The sequence below is a fragment of the Microcaecilia unicolor genome, chromosome 9 (assembly GCF_901765095.1).
Source record: "Microcaecilia unicolor chromosome 9, aMicUni1.1, whole genome shotgun sequence".
NCBI lineage: Eukaryota > Metazoa > Chordata > Amphibia > Gymnophiona > Siphonopidae > Microcaecilia > Microcaecilia unicolor.
Window position 1 is genome coordinate 152502422 of NC_044039.1, and position 18997 is coordinate 152521418.

General features: G+C 44.2%; 1 protein-coding gene across 1 annotated transcript in view; it reads right to left on the minus strand.

Annotated features, from left to right (window-relative positions):
- Positions 1 to 18997, minus strand: part of LOC115477379 (F-box only protein 33-like) — a 61376-nt gene that overhangs the window by 33475 nt on the left and 8904 nt on the right. Inside the window, exon 2 of the mRNA XM_030214218.1 lies at positions 7577 to 7687. Within this exon, the coding sequence (XP_030070078.1) occupies positions 7577 to 7687 (111 nt within the window). The remainder of the gene's footprint in view (positions 1 to 7576; positions 7688 to 18997) is intronic.

Below are 18997 nucleotides of genomic sequence, written 5' to 3' on the forward strand. Positions count from 1 at the left end.
ATAAACACCCACGAATTCATATACCCTCTTCCTTCATCATTCTCATACTTTTACACGCACACTCCTTTTTTACTTCACGAACTTAGTCCAGATAAACCTCACTTCATAAAAAAACATTACCCCTAACAACACTCCACTCTCCCCGAGTTCATTCTTAGAAGTCATTTAACATGCAACCAGATCACATAGGATCCCCTGAGAAAGTGCAAAACCGAAAGCACTCGCTATTACACAAAGGTCCAAATACTGTTAGCCACACCTCTCGATGATTATAACACCAAACCAATACTACACAGCCGATTCAGGATTACCAGACATACCAACCTCAACCAAACCGGCAAAAGAACTTACAATAGCAAAATATTATCCCACAAACAACCAAGGCCAAAGCGGATAGGGTTCTTCTTGGAGAAAAGACAGATGAAGGGAGATATGACAGAGGTCTATAAAATGAGTAGAGTGGAATGGGTAGATGTGAATTGCTTGTTTACTCTTTCCAAAAATACTAGGACTAAGAGGCACGCAATGAAATTTACAAAGTAGTAAATTTAAAACAAATCAGAGAAAACATTTCTTCACTCCACGTGTAATTAAACTCTAGAATTCATTGCCAGAGAATGTGGTAAAAGCAGTTAGTCAAGCAGGGTTTTAAAAAAGGTTCGGATAACTTCCTAAAAGAAAAGTCCATAAGTCATTATTAAGATGGACTTGGGGAAAATCCACTGCTTATTTCTACGATAAGCAGCATAAAATACATTGTACACTTTTGAGATCTTGCCAGATACTTGCAACCTGGATAGGCCATTGTTTGAAACAGGATGCTAGGCTTGATGGACCTTTGGTCTGTACCAGTATGGCAACACTTTTGTTCTTATGTCCTCTTTCTCCCTCTCCACCTTTATGGTCCAGCAACTCCCTGTCTCCTCTCTCTTCACCTTTAAGGTCCAGCAACTCCCTGTTCCCTCTCCCTTCCCTTTCACCCTTATGCTGCAGTACCTCTATATCCCTTTCTCCTCCATTCCCCCTTATGGTCCAGCTTCTGCCTGTCCCCTCTCTCTCTCCCTTCCTCATCCCTCTAAAAAGTGCAGCTTCAATGTTCAGCAGGACAGAGACTCGGAGAGGACAGCCTACTCAGGAAACCTAGCCTGGTGCCAGGAGACACAGTTACATGTATCCCAATGGCATGCACCTTCCTAGGTTGTGTATGCAGCAAACTGCATACCAGAAGTGAAAGCCTGCTAAGTGTGGTTTGCTGCCTACACAATCCGGGAACGAGCATGGCATCAGGGTTGTGTACCTGCATCATCTGTGGGTTCAGCATCTCTCCCCTTCTCTTACTCACACTCTCTCTCTCCCCTCCTAAGGTCTGTCATATCCCTCTCTGCCCAGCACCCCCTCCCAATGATCTGCCATCTTTTTCCTCTCTCCCCAGTTCCTACACCCATTGCCTGGCATCTCTCCTATCCCCCCCTTCCCCTGCAGGTCCAGCATATGTCCCCTTCCCTCCCCATTAGTTCAGCACATCTCCCTTCTCCCCCACGAGTCCAGAATCTCCTTCTTCCCTCACTCTCCCCCCTCTTGTGAGTCCAGCAACTCTCCCTCTTGTTTCCTCAGCCCCCCCATGAGTCCAGCAACTCTCCTTCTTTTTCCCTTAGCCCCCCATGAATCCAGCAACTCTCCCCTCTTGTTTCCTCAGCCCTCTGTGAGTCCAGCAACTGTCCCTCTTGTTCCCTCAGCCCTCTGTGAGTCCAGCAACTGTCCCTCTTGTTCCCTCAGCCCCAGATATGAGTCCGGCACCACCATCTTCCCTCAATCCCACCCAACCTCCCCTCCCTGAGTCCAGCACCACTCTCTTACCGGTGTTGGACCCTTCCCTCTTCTGAATCCCAACCTCATGTACACAGAAGTTGTGTCAGAGAGGTGGGGCGCGGCACAGAAGAGGAAAGGATCCTGCACTAGCTCAGGCAGTCTGTTATCGCTGCAGGGGCCACTAAAGCAAGCAGGTTTGATGGACCAAGGAGAGGGGCAGGGGGGGACAAGAAAGTGGTGCTGGATTTGGGGTGGGGGTTAAGAGACAATCAGTTATGCTGAAAAAGTAAAAGAAAAAAATTCCCTGCTGCCGGGACACATCTCCCAGGTGCTTGCGATGAAACACTTGTTGAGGACCACCGGTTTAACCCAATGTTGTGGACAGTAGGTGGTTGTCTTTTTATTCGTGTGTTTTGTACATCTGTTTTTAATATTTTGTAAAGGTGTATGTATTATTTTGTTTTCATTGTGTTATATTTATATGATGATAATGTCTTCATTGGAATCCGCCCAAGGATATGCAGAATTATAAATGCTTTAAATAAATCTCAAATGGAGAAACAGTGGGCGAGCATGGAAAATACATTATTTCGTTTAAGATAAGCAAATTACACAAGCATAGAAGTAAGGAACATACATTAGAAATGTTTCACAATTGAGGCAAAACAGTGCCCAGAAAACAAATCAGAATAAGGTAGTAGTTCCTCCTGAGAACGTTTTCAAATCATTCTTTTTTTGTTCAGGACAGTGTTCTCTTTAGTAAAAGACCCCAGAACTTGTAGTTTTTTTAAATCATATTTTATCCAAAACGTTTTCTATGTTATCTAATCACTTCTGCTTCCAAATTTGAATCTATAACTAATTAATTTTTATCTGCATTCCTTATTTTGGACATATAAGGATTTGCCCAAGTCTGCTATGTTTCTATGTAAAAAAAAAAAAAAAAAAAAAAACCCAAAAACTTACAGATGACCCATACTTTCCAAAGAAGGAGAAATGATTTTCTGGCTACTTTACCAACATGGAAACTCAAGAACAACTGACAGTCCACCTCAACACCCATGATTCTGGAGACAGAATCTAATTTTACTAAAAAGCCACCTATTTTTATAGGAGGCTTGTCTCTTATAAAAGCCAAAGAGCCCACCCATAGAAACTTTGGGGGTCCTTTACTAAAGCTTAGCTCGTGTTATCTGCAGCAGGGCCCATTTTTATTCCTATGGGCCCTATTGCAGATAACTCGAGCTAAGCTTTAGTAAAGACCCCCTTTGTTTTTTTCTTTTTTCAGTTTTAGTTTAAACGATTGGACACATGCTTCTACTGCTGACAAACATTGAAAAAAGTTTGTCTCATGATGTGCATTATCCGGTAAGGTAGGATAACATAATGTCATTCACATAGATGAAAGCCTGCAGCTTAAGACTAACAGCTGCATTAAAATGTTAAAACAGCAAAGGTGAAAGAGGGGAGCCCTGAGGCACCCCACAAACAGCATTCCATGAATCAGATAGTTTCCCATGCATTCTTACTCTATAAGATCTATTTTAAAAAACCTGAATCCATGAAAGAACAGCTCATTGAATCCCAAATTAATCTAAAAGAGATCATAAAATCCCATGATCAAACAGGTCAAACATGCTGGACAGGTTGACCTGAACAACAAGAGAGCTCTGACTCAGCAGCTTCTGACCCGAGGTGATCAAGGAACTAAACACAGCCTCTGTACACCTTTGCAGAAGCTCAACTGAGATCTATGAAGAACTGGAATTTATCCAAATAAATTGCTGTCACTCAACCTTCTGTCATCTTGATAAGCAGCAGGATGGATACCACTGGAGCAAGAACACTGATAATGTCCTTTTCCTTAGAGTGAACTCCATTTAACACCTCAACCAAATTTCTAACCCAGTCGGTCGCTTTAAGACCCATACTGAGGGAGCTCAGTTTGTTTTTATGTCACTTATGCAGAACTGTGTCAAAGACTTCGCTAAAATCCAAGTATCCGTCAGTAAACTTGTTCTCCCATGATCAACTGTTTGGTTACCCTGTCAAAGAAATTAACCTACCTCTTGTAATACTGCCTTAGGTCTTGCAATCACATTGGAGGGCCGCTGTCACAGGAGCTGCACAAAACTTCCAGGCTGGAAGCTGGGAACGAAGCAGAAGCGAAGAATCCAGTGCGCTAAGTTAAAGTGCCGTCCCTCTGTGAGAAACACTCAAGCTCACAGGGAATCAAAAAGAACACCTAGACGCTCCAAGTCGGTGTGCTGGCGCCAGCCGCCCCCATTGAAATTGAACAACCAAACCAGAAAAGAAAAAACAAAACAGGAGGCGAACCATTGTAAAAGGAGCCTCTATACAGGCTTGAGAAGAGGAGGCTCTGATTAGCCAGCTGTCCAAGTGAAAGGAAAAGAAACCTACATCCTCGCAGAAAGACCGCTACATGCACGTCCTAGGAAAAGGTCCCTGGGCCCGTGAGGAGACCAAATGGTCGGGACCGGAATTGGAAAAGAACTGCAGAAGCAGCCCGCAGAGGGGAAGGTAATTATGCCTCCCTGGTCTCAAGAGCAGACACAACTCTCTCTCTGAACGGACGGGAGCACAGACCTCAGGGTCACCATCAGAAAACGGACACTGGTGGACCCCTAGAGATCCCGATTGGGTTGCACTGCTCCCATCTTCCTGGGAACCCCAAAATAGGAGAACCAACCAGACCGCGCTCGGCGGGAGGGATGGGAACAATGGCCCAAAGGGCCAGCAGCACCTCAACTGAGCTTCTGGTCTGAACTGCCAGAGACCTCCCGACAAGGAGACTGTAAGGAGAACTCCAACTGGAAGCCATCACCCAGCAGAACCAGCGCCAGAACTGAGGAAAAGGTAGACCATACGCCCTGAAAGGCCTGAAGCAGCCCCCTGTAGGCCCAGTGGGACCATCCGGCCTAGCTACATTGGGATTGCCAAGAGACAGCAGCCACTTACTCTCAAGTGCCCTGCCGACTCTCCGTTCCCCGGAAGTAAGATAGCTTGGCCCGAAACTGAGCCCTCTGGCCAAAGGTCTGATGACCAGACCTACACATGGAGCTGTCACGAAACAGGGCACATGCTGAGCCCGCAAGGCAAGCAGAGGAACAAGGAACGTCTTCTGGAGGATGCCGGGGCCCCCTCACCCAGTCCCTGAACCAAATTTCTGAGGTCATTCCCAAAGAGAAATGTGCCTCAAAGGGGTAACCTGACCACGCAGGCCTTTGAAGTGGTAACGGCCACCCACGCCCGCAGCCAGAACTGACGCCTTGCGGAGAGCGTTAATGACATGCCTATGGCTGAAAAACTAAGAATGACATACACAGTGGTCATCTGACAGGCTAAGCCCGCCTCCATTCAGGCAGCCTGGGACTGCCTCAGGAAAAGGACTGCTGATGCCACTGCAAACAGGCCTGTGCCACCAAGGGGCTACAAATAGAAGGCTGCAGCTCCAAAACAGTCACCTCAATGTGTGCTGCAAAGCCCGTTTCGGCTTCCTATCTAGCAGATCCCTCAAGGCAACGCCACCAACCACCGGGAGGGTAGTACTCTAGGTGACTGCAGACAGAGTCCAACTTATGTAAGAGAACATCTCTTTCTTCTAGCACCAGAGAAAAAGGACGGGCCATGGTCCTCCCAACCAGTAGGCCTGTGTCAGATGCACTCCACATTGCGGCAAGCAAGACTTGAATGTCCAGGTGAATGGGAAAATACCCTGGATGGGCCCCTGAGGCTCTTGATAAAGCTACCCGCCTGACTACCTTCCGGAAACTCCCCAAGGGAGTGCTGCAAGTGCCTCTGAAATCAGGGGGCCACCTCCTAGCAGCCCAACTGCAGCGAAATCTAAGACTAAGTCTCCACGGGGCAGCAGTTGTGATACCCATCTCCTCTCTCTCCCCGGAGCTGCCAGGTCTGCTGGAGAAGAGGCTCCTAGCACCAGCCCAAGGCCCGGTAGAGCAGACGAAGGGCTGGCCCTGACCCAGGGCCCCCCCCCCCATCTACACAGCTGCCTGCGCAGGGGCTTCGCTTCTGCCGAAAAAAACCCCAAAAAGGCCACCATTCCCGCCTTCTTTGCGCCAAGGCCCTGCACAGGGGACCGGAGCCGAAAGAAACGCGCTGTTGTGACTGAGCACGCCCTGTATGTGCAAGCCCCGAATCAGCTCTTCCACTTGGGAACCAGACTGCACACCGTGCAGCGGCCCAAGGAGGAACACCACTCACTGCAAAATGGGCAGCAGGTCGTACACTAAGCGGGGGTTGCCATGGCTAGAGACTACCGCTGCGTGGGAAAACATGTGGCGCACCGTGCTACACACATGCTTTTTTTTTTTTAATCCACAGCACAGCACAAACAAGCAAAAAAAATATGTTTTTTTTTTTAACATTCAGGTAGATTAGGCAGTTTTCTGTCTTTGGAAGAAACACAGTCTGTTAGTATCTGCCAAAGACCTCAAGGAGCAGTTGTGAGATTTCAACCAGGCTTCCCTGGTTCTCACTCCACGGATCCAATCATTAAACTGCTCCTCCACTTCCTCCATGTTTTTTTTTTTTTGTAGCACCGAGACGCAGTGCTCCCATCGATGTCCTGAAGCACAGCAGAAAGGACCCACCACCCTGGGTCCACACTACCCGGGGACACAGTCAACCCCCCTTTCAGAGCAGGGCACGGCAGCAGCACCGGCCTGCCAGACTCACTGTGTTGCCTGCGACTTCTCATCTCCTGAGTAGACTGGTTGCTGAGCAGGCTCTCACACAGAGGACAAACAGGGAAAAGGTGCAGAACACCCCAGGAGGAAGGCACGACAGGGACCCAGCACCACCAGGTATGACCCAGCACCACCAGGTATGTCTGCTCAACTGTTCACTCTGCTCAACTGGGAACCAGTTGACCAACTGGACCAGGAGCAAGGCCTCAGAACCAGAGAAAGAGGAAGTCTGTCCATCCACCTGCTGGAGATAGAAGATACTGAGGAGCTGAGCTGTTAGCAGGGAGCTATGTAGTGGTGTTCAGTTCTGTATTTTCTATCTCCACCTGCTGGTTGATGGACATAACTACCCACTCGTACTTCAATAGTGGGAATGAACGTAATAGAAAAGTACCAATCCAGTGTGCTGCAATGACAGGAGGAGGAGGAACAGAGTCCAAGAGCTTCCTATTATACTTGAAGGACTTGTCCTCACCACCCACTATTATCAGGTATTGAACTATAGTAAGGAATGCTGCTACTATTTGGGTTTCTGCCTGGATTGACCACTGTTGGAAACAGGATACTGGGCTAGATGGACCATTGGTCTGACCCAGTATAGCTATTCTTATGTAATGCAGTTTGTTGCCAAGAAGGTTTAAAATTATTATATTAACTGTATTTTATATAGTTAGTAAGCCTCATAAAGTATTTACAAATATGAGTAAATAGAATACTGCATACACCCATAGTATAAAGTGATTAGCAAGTAAAATGTTGTAATAGTATTAGATTGTTGGTTCAATAATGTTTTGATAATAAATGTGACTTCTGGGCAGACTAGATGGACTATGCAGGTCTTTATCTGCTGTCATTTACAATGTTACTATATGTGGCCGTACACAATCTGAACCAGCAAGAACATTTGCTTTTATGTCACGTCAAATATGTAACAAGCAAACATTCATTCTTAACTAATATTAAGCCTTGGAAACTGAAGCACTATCTCCCCGAGTCTTTTTGCCCTGACCATTAGGTAGTTACATAATGAAAGCACTTACTGTTTAATTATCTTGCCACCTGGGTCCACCTTGTTGAGGTAAGCATTCGATAAACTTCCATTTTGCTGTAGAATGCTTATATCTCCAAAAAGACTGAGCTTCTGAAGGTTCCTGTAACAAAAGCAAGAGAGTTTCTTAGAGCAGCATTTGTCAAGTCTACCTATGTTAACAAAAATACTACATGGTACACCAATCTCTACAAAATATATACATAGGACTCCTACGGCCAAAGACTGAGTTTAAGCCTGAACCTTTCCAGCCTTTAAGGAGGCAGCTTAGGTGGTGATAGTAATGCTGTATACCAGTGTTTCCCCGACTTCTTCAAGCCAAGTACCCCCTACGTCAAACAAATTTCAACCGAGTTACTCCCGAGCTCCGAGCAGCAGAGATTTTGAAATTGATATTCTATTGTTAAACAGTTAACTAGGCAACTGGAACCTGTTTATAGGGGATTTAGAGACTCAGTGAGACTTTTATTAGATTACGTTCATTGCAACTGGCACAGACCAAGACAAGGCTGGCATGATCTGTTATATTTCAGTTCCAGTGTGAACTGTCTTAAAATGTGGTGAAATATAGGCACACGTTTGCTTTTACAGTTTTAATGGGAGATCTGGGCTTTTTGGATGAAATAAGCATTCTGAACCTTGGTCGCAGTGTACTGATTTCCACAATCCGTTCACTTTCCGGACAGAAGTGGTCTGTCATTTTACATTTGAGAACTATTAGATAAGAGAAGTTGGTTTCATGTAAGTAAACTGAAGTAAAAGGAATAAGTTCTGTAAGAGCCATTTTTGTCTGCTGTGGATATTCCCTTTTCTGCATCTGCCAACACCACAATATTTCCCAGGCCCTCATTTTGCAGTGTTTCAGTGCAGCAGAGGGGAAGTCCCAGAGTGGCCAGAGGCAGCAATTGAATAAAAGCAGATTGAAATCTCTCTCTCTCTGCCCCCTCCCTCTCTCAGAAAGCTCATTAATTTTGTTGTCTCATGAGATTTGGAGTTACAAAACAGGCTCCTTTTGCACCTCAACACAAATCAGTTACTGCAATATATATATATATATAAATATATAAAGCCATGTCTGATTTTTCTCCCTTTGCAGGAGTGCGATTGCTATGAAGTTAGAACCTCTTCCCTTAGGAAGTTTTCAAAACCTGGCCAAGTTGGCGGAGGTTCTCCTTTGATGAAATTTTGCTGCCAGCCAAAGATAAGTGATGTCATATGTTATATGTGATATGCTAACATTATAAGCTTGGAATAGTGCTAGAAATGAAGTTAAATACACTAAAAAAAATTTAAAAAGTAAAAATAGGTGGATCAATGATGACTTGTGCCACAACTATTGTCTCGAAGGAACGTAATATTTATATGGTGTGTGCTGCAGCAGACTCTGAAGATCCCCTTCAAAAAATTGATTGCACTCAACTACATTGATATGTTAAACATTATACAGAATTTCAAAATATTATTCTAAAGGTTACTGTTTGGGACATTGTATGTATTTTGCTGTCTGATGTAAAGACAACTAAACTATATTAAAGTTTTGATTCCATCTCAGCACTAACTCCCAGGACTCAAAGAGAAAAACCTTATGCGTGAAAAAATAGCACTACAAATATTTTACTAGACCCTAAAACAACACCTAGTGAGAAAACAGAACAAATGGGACTGCTACAAGATCTCTACACAGAAACTACATGCTAGCAAACCACACCCCGGTCACATATGCAAGACACAGACAGACCTTCAACGTACATGAAGCAAGGGATCATAGATCAGTAACTGAGATATGAAAGCAAAAAACTGAACTGGTAACCTCAAGGAGTCAGCCTCTGCATATACAGCAATACTAGAGAAACAGAATGGAAATGCAAGATATCAAAGATGAATATTTCCCAAAGCTGACATGGTCTAACTGATACATTTAAAATAAAATGGTCCCCCTCCTACCTTTGTAGTCTGAACATTTTATTTTTCCGTTCGATTTGGTCCGCCTCTTCTACTTTTCTCCATTTTTCCTGCCTTTCCAGGGTCTCCAGTTTGACACATTTTCTCTCTCCATGTCCAACATCCATCTTCCCTGTGTCCCTATCTGTCCTGTCTAGCATCTGCTCTCTGGGTCCCTATCCCCCCCCCCCTGTGGCAAGTCCAGCATCGCTCCTCTCTGTCTCTATCCCTATGTTCAATACATGCCCAATATCTTTTCTCTGTGCTTCTCTCTCACATCTCTCTTCTTTTCCCACAGCCTGTGGCTAGTATCTCTCCATCTCTCTTCCTTGCCCTCCCCTCTGCAGTACAAATCTTTCTCTCACCAAGTCCAGTGTCTCTCCCCATCTTCCACCTCTCCCTCTCCCACAGTCCAGCAGCACCTTTCCCTCTCCCACTCTGAGTCCAGCAGCACTTCTATTCCTCCCTCCCCAGTCCAGCAGCAACTCTCCTTCTCAACACCCCCAGGTCCGGCAGCACCTCTTCCCATCATCTCCCCCACCCAGGTCCAGCATCACCTCTCTTTCTCTCACCTCTCCAGGTTCAGTATCACTACATCCTCTCACCCGCCCTCTCCCCATCCAGCAGCAGCACTTCTCTTCCTCTCACCCCTCCAGGTCCAGCATTTCTTCCTTTCATCCCCTCAGGAATTAACAGCAGCTCTTCCTTTCTGCATCCCCCCCAACCGCTAGCAGCAGCTCATCTTCCTTTTGACCCCCTCCCCCCCCCCCAGGTCCAGCAGCACCTCTTCCCATCATCTCCCCCACCTAGGTCCAGCAGCACCTCTCTCCTTCATGTCCAGCATTTCTTCCTTTCACCCCCTCAGGAACCAACAGCAGGTCTCCCTTTCTGCATCCCCCCAACCATCAGCAGCAACTCATCTCCCTTTTGACCCTCCCCCCTAACCAGCAACAGCTCATCTCCCTTTTGACCCTCCCCAACCCCAAGAAGCAGCAGCTCATCTCCCTTTTGACCCTCCCCCAACCCCAACAAGCAGCAGCTCATCGCCCTTTTGACCCCCTCCAACCCCAACCAGCAGCAACTTCTCTCCCTTTTGAACCTCCCCCTAACCAGCAACAGCTCATCTCCCTTTTGACCCTCCCCAACCCCAAGAAGCAGAAGCTCATCTCCCTTTTGACCCTCCCCCAACCCCAACAAGCAGCAGCTCATCGCCCTTTTGACCCCCTCCAACCCCAACCAGCAGCAACTTCTCTCCCTTTTGAACCTCCCCCTAACCAGCAACAGCTCATCTCCCTTTTGACCCTCCCCAACCCCAAGAAGCAGAAGCTCATCTCCCTTTTGACCCTCCCCCAACCCCAACAAGCAGCAGCTCTTCGCCCTTTTGATCCCCTCCAACCCCAACCAGCAGCAACTTCTCTCCCTTTGTCTAGCAGCAGCTTATCCTTTCTGCAGCTCCTCTCCCTTTCTGTTCCTCCAGTGGTCTGTCTTCACTTGCCTGGAATGCTGCCTTTAGCAGCAGCACAGCAATTCAGCTGGCCAGCCTGCCTCTGGGTCTTCGCTAGGCCTCGGCTTGCCTCTGAGGAAAAAAGGTGGGGCGTGGCCTAAGAAGGCCCGGAGGCAGGTTGACCAACTGAATTGCTGGGCTGCCATTACTGGCAGCATTCCAGGAAGTAAAGAGACTGGTGAAAAGAGAGAGAGAGCTGTTCGTCCATGAGAAGGAAGGAAGGCAGGCAGGAGACCTGTGGCACTGCATACCCCCTGCTAGTGGTTTGCATACCCCTTGGGAAGCTCTGCTGTATACGTGTGTTGGACTGCAGGCCCGATTTCTCAGAAAGGAAAAGGAGGAGTGGCCTAGTGGTTAGCGTGATGGACTTTGGTCCTGGGGAACGAGGAACTGAGTTCGATTCCCACTTCAGGCACAGGCAGCTCCTTGTGACTCTGGGCAAGTCACTTAACCCTCCATTGCCCCATGTAAGCCGCATTGAGCCTGCCATGAGTGGGAAAGCGCGGGGTACAAATGTAACAAAAATAAAATAAATAAATAAATACTATACTGCTAATACAAATAGAATGTCCCCAGCAATAATAAAGAGCCAAGTTGAGCATATCTGAATCTTTCAGGCATACATACAGTAGGTTAGGTTAAAGAGCATAAACCTAGCTGTAGTATAAATTCATGGCACTGTATTAGGACACAGATGTTTGTTTGACCTTGACGGTTGAAATAGGAGGCGTAAAAGGATGAAGTGGCTGATTGCATTTTATGCCTTAATAATGTTGCAAAAATGTACAAGATAATAAGCAGAAACTTTGCAATGTCTGTGCTGTTTTGGCAAGGGTAATATGAAGTTCATGCTATTGTCAAGTGAAAGATTGGAGATAGTGGATTACATAATGAATGTGGTGTTTGGGTGGGGGTGGCATTGTCAAAAGATGGCAGGTTTTCTAATAATGTACTAGAATTTTAGATAATTTATTTTACTTCGAGGCACTTTCTGTACTCACTGTTCTGAAGTGCTTGTTCATTTTGTGTTTTCAGAATGCAGCTTTATGACTGATCTATACATAACACTGTGATAAGAGATTGCAGTCCAAATGTGTGTCATTCCTCAAGCCAACATGCAAAAAGTAATGCAAGGGCACAGAGGTTGGAGAAAAGGGTATATTCGTACCTTCTGTTAACTTAGGCACATTGCCCATTTTTTTTTTTTTAATATGTCACCTGAGGATAGGGACTCATCAACTAGGGGCATGGGGGATTACAAGAATAAAAAGTCTATGATTCTTCATTAGTGACTGTGGTATTTCAGTGGATGAAGTCATGTTTCTGTCATTTATAATTTAGGACAGATTGTATCTTTCCTGATGCTCGTAGGAGTATGCAAGAAGGTCATAAGAAACAATTACGTTAGATTAGAAACTGAGTTCAATTAGATATCAGATGTTTTTTAAATGACCTTGTAATTTTAGGGGGTTGTATACTAAAGCTTAGCTCGAGTTATCTGTAGCAGGACCCATAGAAATAAAATGGGTCCTTCTGCAGGTAACTCGAGCTAAGTTTTAGTAAACAACCCCCTTAATTTTTCTGCCTTTTCATGCCAAAAAGTATACAGGTTAGATTAAAATACCAAAATCATAGACACTTTTTGGTCCCGAGATGTTGAAATTATTTAGTGAAATGAAAGAAGGCCTACAAGATGAAGGGATAGGAAAGTAAGTGATGCTTGTAGGGAGCTGTAGTTCCCTAAGAATATGATTGTGGAACATTGGAGCATCCTGGGATTCCTTGACTTAACCTGTTTGATATATGTTCTCTGTATTGCCCCAGTTTCACCTTGCTTCTCCCATAATTTGAGACACACAGTAAATTTATTTATTAAACACCTTTATGAATTTAGAGTGCCTGTTTATTGTAAAAATGAATCTGATTAATATTTTTGACTTGGTGACCAGGGAGCTGAATTGAGGGAGAGGGATAGATGTGGTGTACTTGCATTTCAACAAGGGATTTTATGCGGTCCTGCATAGGTGACATAAATAAACTGAGTGTCCTTGGTATAGGCACTAAAATGAAAGAAACTGAGTGAGAAGCAACAAAGGATAGTGATCAATGGAGTTCACCCCAAGGATAAGGCCATTACCAGTGGTGAGCCACAGCGATTGGTCCTTGATCTAGTTGTTTTTAACATTTTTGTAGGCACGGTTATGGATGGCTGTCAGATAAGGTTTGGTTATTTGCAGATAATACTAAAATCTGCAATAGTCAGGCAGCCCCCGAAAAACATCAATTTGAGGAGAGATCTAGTGAAGCTTAAAGAATGGTCTAGAAGATTTAATGCTAAAAAAATGCAAGGTCATGGATTTGGGCTGCAAAACAGTATACTACACTTCTTATTAGTGCAGGCAACATTCAGCATTAGTAGAAGCATTCAGCTCAAAACACTGCAGTGGAAAATACTTATTTTCCTAATAAATCATGTGGATTGGAACGGAAATAGGAAGTAAGCAAATTAATATTTTCATTTTCTTAGGGAGTTTTCCCCACTGGTGGAATATAATACCATGTGAAAAAAAAAGTAGGGGTGGGCCACAAACCTCCAGCAACCACCCTTAAATGTAATGAGGCTTGAAACCATGAGGATCCCTGAACTTCCAGAACCACACGACCCAAGTTTAAAGAAAGCCAAATCGCAATGCACAGCCAGGAGATACAGTTTGTGAGGCAGCACTGTGAATATCAAAGCAGATTCCCTAGCACGTTAGTTGCCTTGGAGTGACTGTTAAGAGAAAGAAAAAGAGAGAGAGAGGGACACACACACCCTGACTGAAGGCTGGGGAAGCGGGAAGTAAGAGACTGGGGGAAGACTTGGATGGAGGTATGAGACTGGGGGAAGACTGCGGGGTGGTATGAGAAAAGGAAAATGGGTGAAGGCTGGGGGGGAGGGGTATGAGACAAAAACTGGGGGATGGGTTTTGAGAGACTGGGCAAAGGTATACAAGTGAGACTGGTGGGGACCCAGGCCATGGTAGTATAAGACAATGACACAGGGATGGGGACCCATGGTAACAAAAATATAAAAAATTACCGCATTTACCACAGGAGCAAACTTTTTACCACCCCGCAGGAATGGTTTAAAAAGCCTTGCTCCATCGGTAAAAAACAAACAAACCCCACGATTACCGCAGATCTGGCATCTCTTCCTGTATTCTTCCTTCTCTCCCTGCTGTGTCTCTCTACCTATGCAGACGGAAAGATCCCCCACAAGCCTGCTCCGGGGCCTTCCCTCCTCTGCCGGTTCCCACTTTCTGATGTAACTTCCTTTTTTGCGGACACAGAGGAAAGATGCTAGACATGGGGAGAATAGGAACACAGACATGCTGGACTTGGGGCCATAGGGACACAGAGGAGGGATGCTGGGACAAAGGGGGAGGGGATAGGGAAATAAGAGTGGTGATGATGAATGCTGGGAGATAGACACAGGGTAGATGTAGGACAGGGAAGTATAGGGGATACAGAGAAGGGAGATGCTGAACATGGTGAAAGATAGGTACACAGAGATGGAAGATGGATGGCGAGCATGGAGAAAGAAGAAATGCCAAATGGGAAGGAGATCCTGGCAAGTGAGTTGAAAAGACAGAGGGAAACAGAAACCAGAGCCTGAGAACAACATGATTTGAAAATAAAATGACCAGACAACAAAAGACAGAAAAAAATAATTTTCCTTTTGTGATTAGAATATGTCAGATTTGAAATATGTATCTTGCCAGAGCTGGTGTTAGCCGTGGCTGGGGCCCAGGGCAGAAATTTGGGAAGAGACCCCCAAAGCCCACTACTAGGCCATGCCTTCTTCAGCTTCCAACAGGCTTAGGGCACTCTCTGGCCAGAAGGACGCTGTCCTAGTTGCACTCCCTTAGCACCCCTGGCATGTGTGATCTTTATATTTTGCACGATATAGTAGGAAATGCATCTCTTTCTATGTGTTTGGTTTGGCTTCTTAGGGTTTTGGTTTAATACTGTATATGTTTATCATTTTTGGTCAGCTATTATGTATTTGGCATTTGTGTTGTGTGTGGCCAAGGTATTCTGTTAGCATGAATTTTCTATGTAGCATTCTGTAATAATTTCGCTTGTTCAGTTTTCCCGATAGTGGAGGCGATATTTGTTATGGGGGAGGGGCGATAGGGGCTTTATTGATCTTATTCTATATAGTTTGTGATTTATAAAATGACAGTTGTACAGAATATTGTTTCTGTTTATACTTCAATAAAACGACTTAGACAAAGTCATAATTGTTTGAGGCTTGTGCAGATGGGATCAGACAGAGCTCAAGGGGACAGGGACAGACTATGCGGGGTTGGGGACAAACATTGTCCCCGTGCCATTCTCTAGGTGGTAGAGGCCTGTGCTTCGCCTATCAAGGGAGTGCTGTCACACAGCTGACAGCATGCTTTGGGGAGACTGCTAGCTTCTGTCAGTGATTTGGAGAAGCTCATTAAGGAATTAACTAAAGTTTCTTTTTCCAGAAAACAGGAAAAGAGCCTTAGTATAGTTTTCTAAAACAGCTACTGCTCGTCTGGGAGGGGTTCCCTCCCCTCCTCCCCCCAAAAACATTCACTGTGGACAGCGTTGGAGGGGTGGGAAAAGAGAAGCAAGAGAGATCTAGGCTGCTGGCTCTTATGTTTTGGGGCTGGCTCCCAGATTTAATAAAATTTTGTCAAGGCCTGGGCTACTCAGATACCCAAAAAACTTCAAAAATACAAGGGTGCAAATAGAAACAGTAAGGTAGGTACCGTAGAAAAAAAATTAAGGGGCCCTTTTACAAAGTGTTGGTAAGGCCAAAGCAGGCTTACTGTACGCTAAATTGGAACTACTGCCAGTCCAACATGGCCGCCGGCAGTAGTTCAGGCTTAAGTATGTGCCACTTCTGGTATGCCGGAAACTTTTCCTAGTGCAGAACTAACCTGGTGGTAATTGGACATCATTGTGTGCTGCCCAGTTATCACTGGGTTACTGCAGGAGCCCTTTACCAACACCACAATGGGTTGCGATAAGGGCTCCTCATGGCCTGACCATGCAGTCAAAGTTATCCTACCACATGGCTATTTTTTTTGGGGGGGGGGGGAGGGGGAAGAGAGACTTTTTAACCGCTACAATAAAAAGGGCCCTGGTGTGCAGGAAAAACAGCCCCTGCCACAGCTTAGTAAAAAGACCCTTAAATGATATATATAAAATGATTAGATACACACCAACATAAATGATAAATAATTTAAAGGATTCAACAGAATTACAATAAACAAACTAAACCCAACACAACCTAAGGGTGAACCGTGGCTGTATTAGGGGTATACAACCAATAACAGATGGGTATCACAAAAAATTCAAATTACTACTACTTATCATTTCTATAGCGCTACTAGACGTACGCAGCGCTGGACACTTGAACACGAAGAGACAGTCCCTGCTCGACAGAAAGAGCGTTACTGTAGCGTATATATGTACCAAATGGTCTTAGAAAGCAACCATACATTTCTCAGTGCACTGCTGATTGTGTCTGATGTTTTAATTCTAAGGAATTCTTTTAAATAAATTACTTATATTTTAATGCTGCGTCTAATCATTTTATTTTGTATCATTTGTGTTCTTCTGTGGTACCTACTCTGCAGTTTTTGCTGGTTTCTGGTTATGAGTGGGTTACCTGTTTTCTTGTGACAATCCAAAATACCAGTACAGGATCCTACATTATGTTCCATTCTAATTAATTTCCACCAAACTATCTTCAGGTCCTGAACCCCTTTACATACATGGGGTTTTAATTTTGTACTAAGTATGTTGCAAAGCACATACTTTCTGAACAATGGAATATCGCCTAAAGCACAATTTTTACCAAAATGCAACCCATTAAACATTTTGCTTAAAAAAAAATCCACTGAAGTTATTCCATGTCACCTGCTGCATGTGTTTCCATTTTACATCAGAACAAGAAAGATGTATTATTATTCACTAGGTTTGATTAATTTATGCAAGAAAAAAGTTCATTTCCAGCACTGTAGCCAGTGTAATGTTCATCAGTCATGTCATACTCCTGATAAAGATTTGTTTCTTTTCAAGGTTCAGTTGTTAATCCATCAGCTTTTCCTTTAACAACTGGGTTTCTGATTCTACACTGAATTGACTACAGTCCAGTAACTTGCAGTAATGCTGACTGTACTTCTTTCCACAAGCTTCCTCCTGTTTCTGTTGAAGGCCATTCATCTAAACACTAAGAACTCTGAATGTATTTCCTCTCTTGATAGCCTCTCACTTTTTATCACAAGTTATGATAGCTGTGTTTAAATATGGCCTGTACAAATAGTGAGAAAAGATTGCAGGCTTCATCCCACTCTCAGAATCTTTTCAAAAGCCTATTGTGCTGCATACACAGCGAGTTCAAGCATCACATGCTCAACTTCCTGTTTTTCTGTATTTCAAAAGTTTCAATACAAGATGCTGCAAAACCTTTATGCCTGAAAAGAGGTAGTTGACAAAAGAAGTTCTACACCGCAACACTAATCACCATCATATTCCAACCAAACTGATCCATATTTTCCAGCAAGCATATTAGCTTGGAAATACTCAAGCAAGCATCAAGTTATTATACAAAATGTAGATGCTCGGTTACTTACTGGTGTAGGATGGAGATAACATAACTTCTGTTCTAGCTGCTCTCCACTGGCTTCCAATGGGGTATTGGTTGAAGGCTCTTACATTAGTATACAGAATGTTGCATGATAGGGAAAGGAAAGGGGGTGGGGATGGAATTTAATATCGCCTTTCTGTGGTTACAATCAAAGCGGTTTACATATTATGTACAGGTACATTAATTTGTAACTGGGGCAATGGACTTACCCAGAATCACAAGGAGCTGCAGTGGGAATGGGACCCAGTTCCCCTGGTTCTCAGGCCATTGCACTAACCATTAAGCTTGAAAGACTTTTTTTTCACCACTGTTTATAGGGTTTGAAATGTATAAGATAGTAGGGAACACCTATTTAGCGTTTTTATTGAGTTTTTAGTATGGATTTTTGCTTTCATTTAATTTATAGAACTGCTATTATATAACTTAGTATGTTTTGAAACCTTGAAAAAGTGGCAAATCTTTTAAATATACAACATATACTATAAGGCAACAAGGAGGCATGTGAAACATGAAAGACTTAGGGCCCTGTTTACTAAGATGCGCTACAATTTTAGCGCGTGCACAAAATTAGCGCGCTCTGTGTAAGCACCAACAGGAATATTGTGGGTGCCTACATAGTTAGCGTGCACTAATGGTTAGTACATGCTAAAAATGCAACCATTAGTAAACAGGGCCCTTAATTCCCTAGAAACTTATACCACCAAATTGAGGGGCCCATTTACTAAGCTGCTTTAGGTAATAGTGTGTGCCTAATGCTGCAAAAAAAAAAAACAAAAAACCTTAACTTTGGCTGCCGTCTCTTTCTCTTCTTCCACACCAATACAGCCGTCTGCGTTTTTTTGAACGCCTTTGAAATCTTCCTGGCCTGTGATACTGACGCAGCGTTGCAAAATGATGGCCAACATTGATCACGGTCGGTAATGCTGTATTGGTGTAGAAGAAGAGAAAGAGACTACAACCAAAGCTAAGGTTTTTTTTTGCTTAAATATTTTGATGAATTTGGCTGTACATAATTTAAGTAAAAGAAAAGGATTTTTTTGCCAATGATGAAGAAGTAAACAGGGAGCTTCCCGAGGCTTTTTTCTCCTTTTGTAATCCAATCTCTTTTAGATTGCTTACTATTTGAGTAGAGAATTCCCTTTAAGTTTGTTTGTGTAACACTACTGCATGGCCATCAATGCAAAAAAATTGAAAAATCGAAGTTTTTACAGTCATGGTAAAAATGGCCTTAGTGTTTAGGAAAAGACCTGCACAGGGGTGCACTAAGGTGCATTTTTACCACAGCTTAGTAAAAA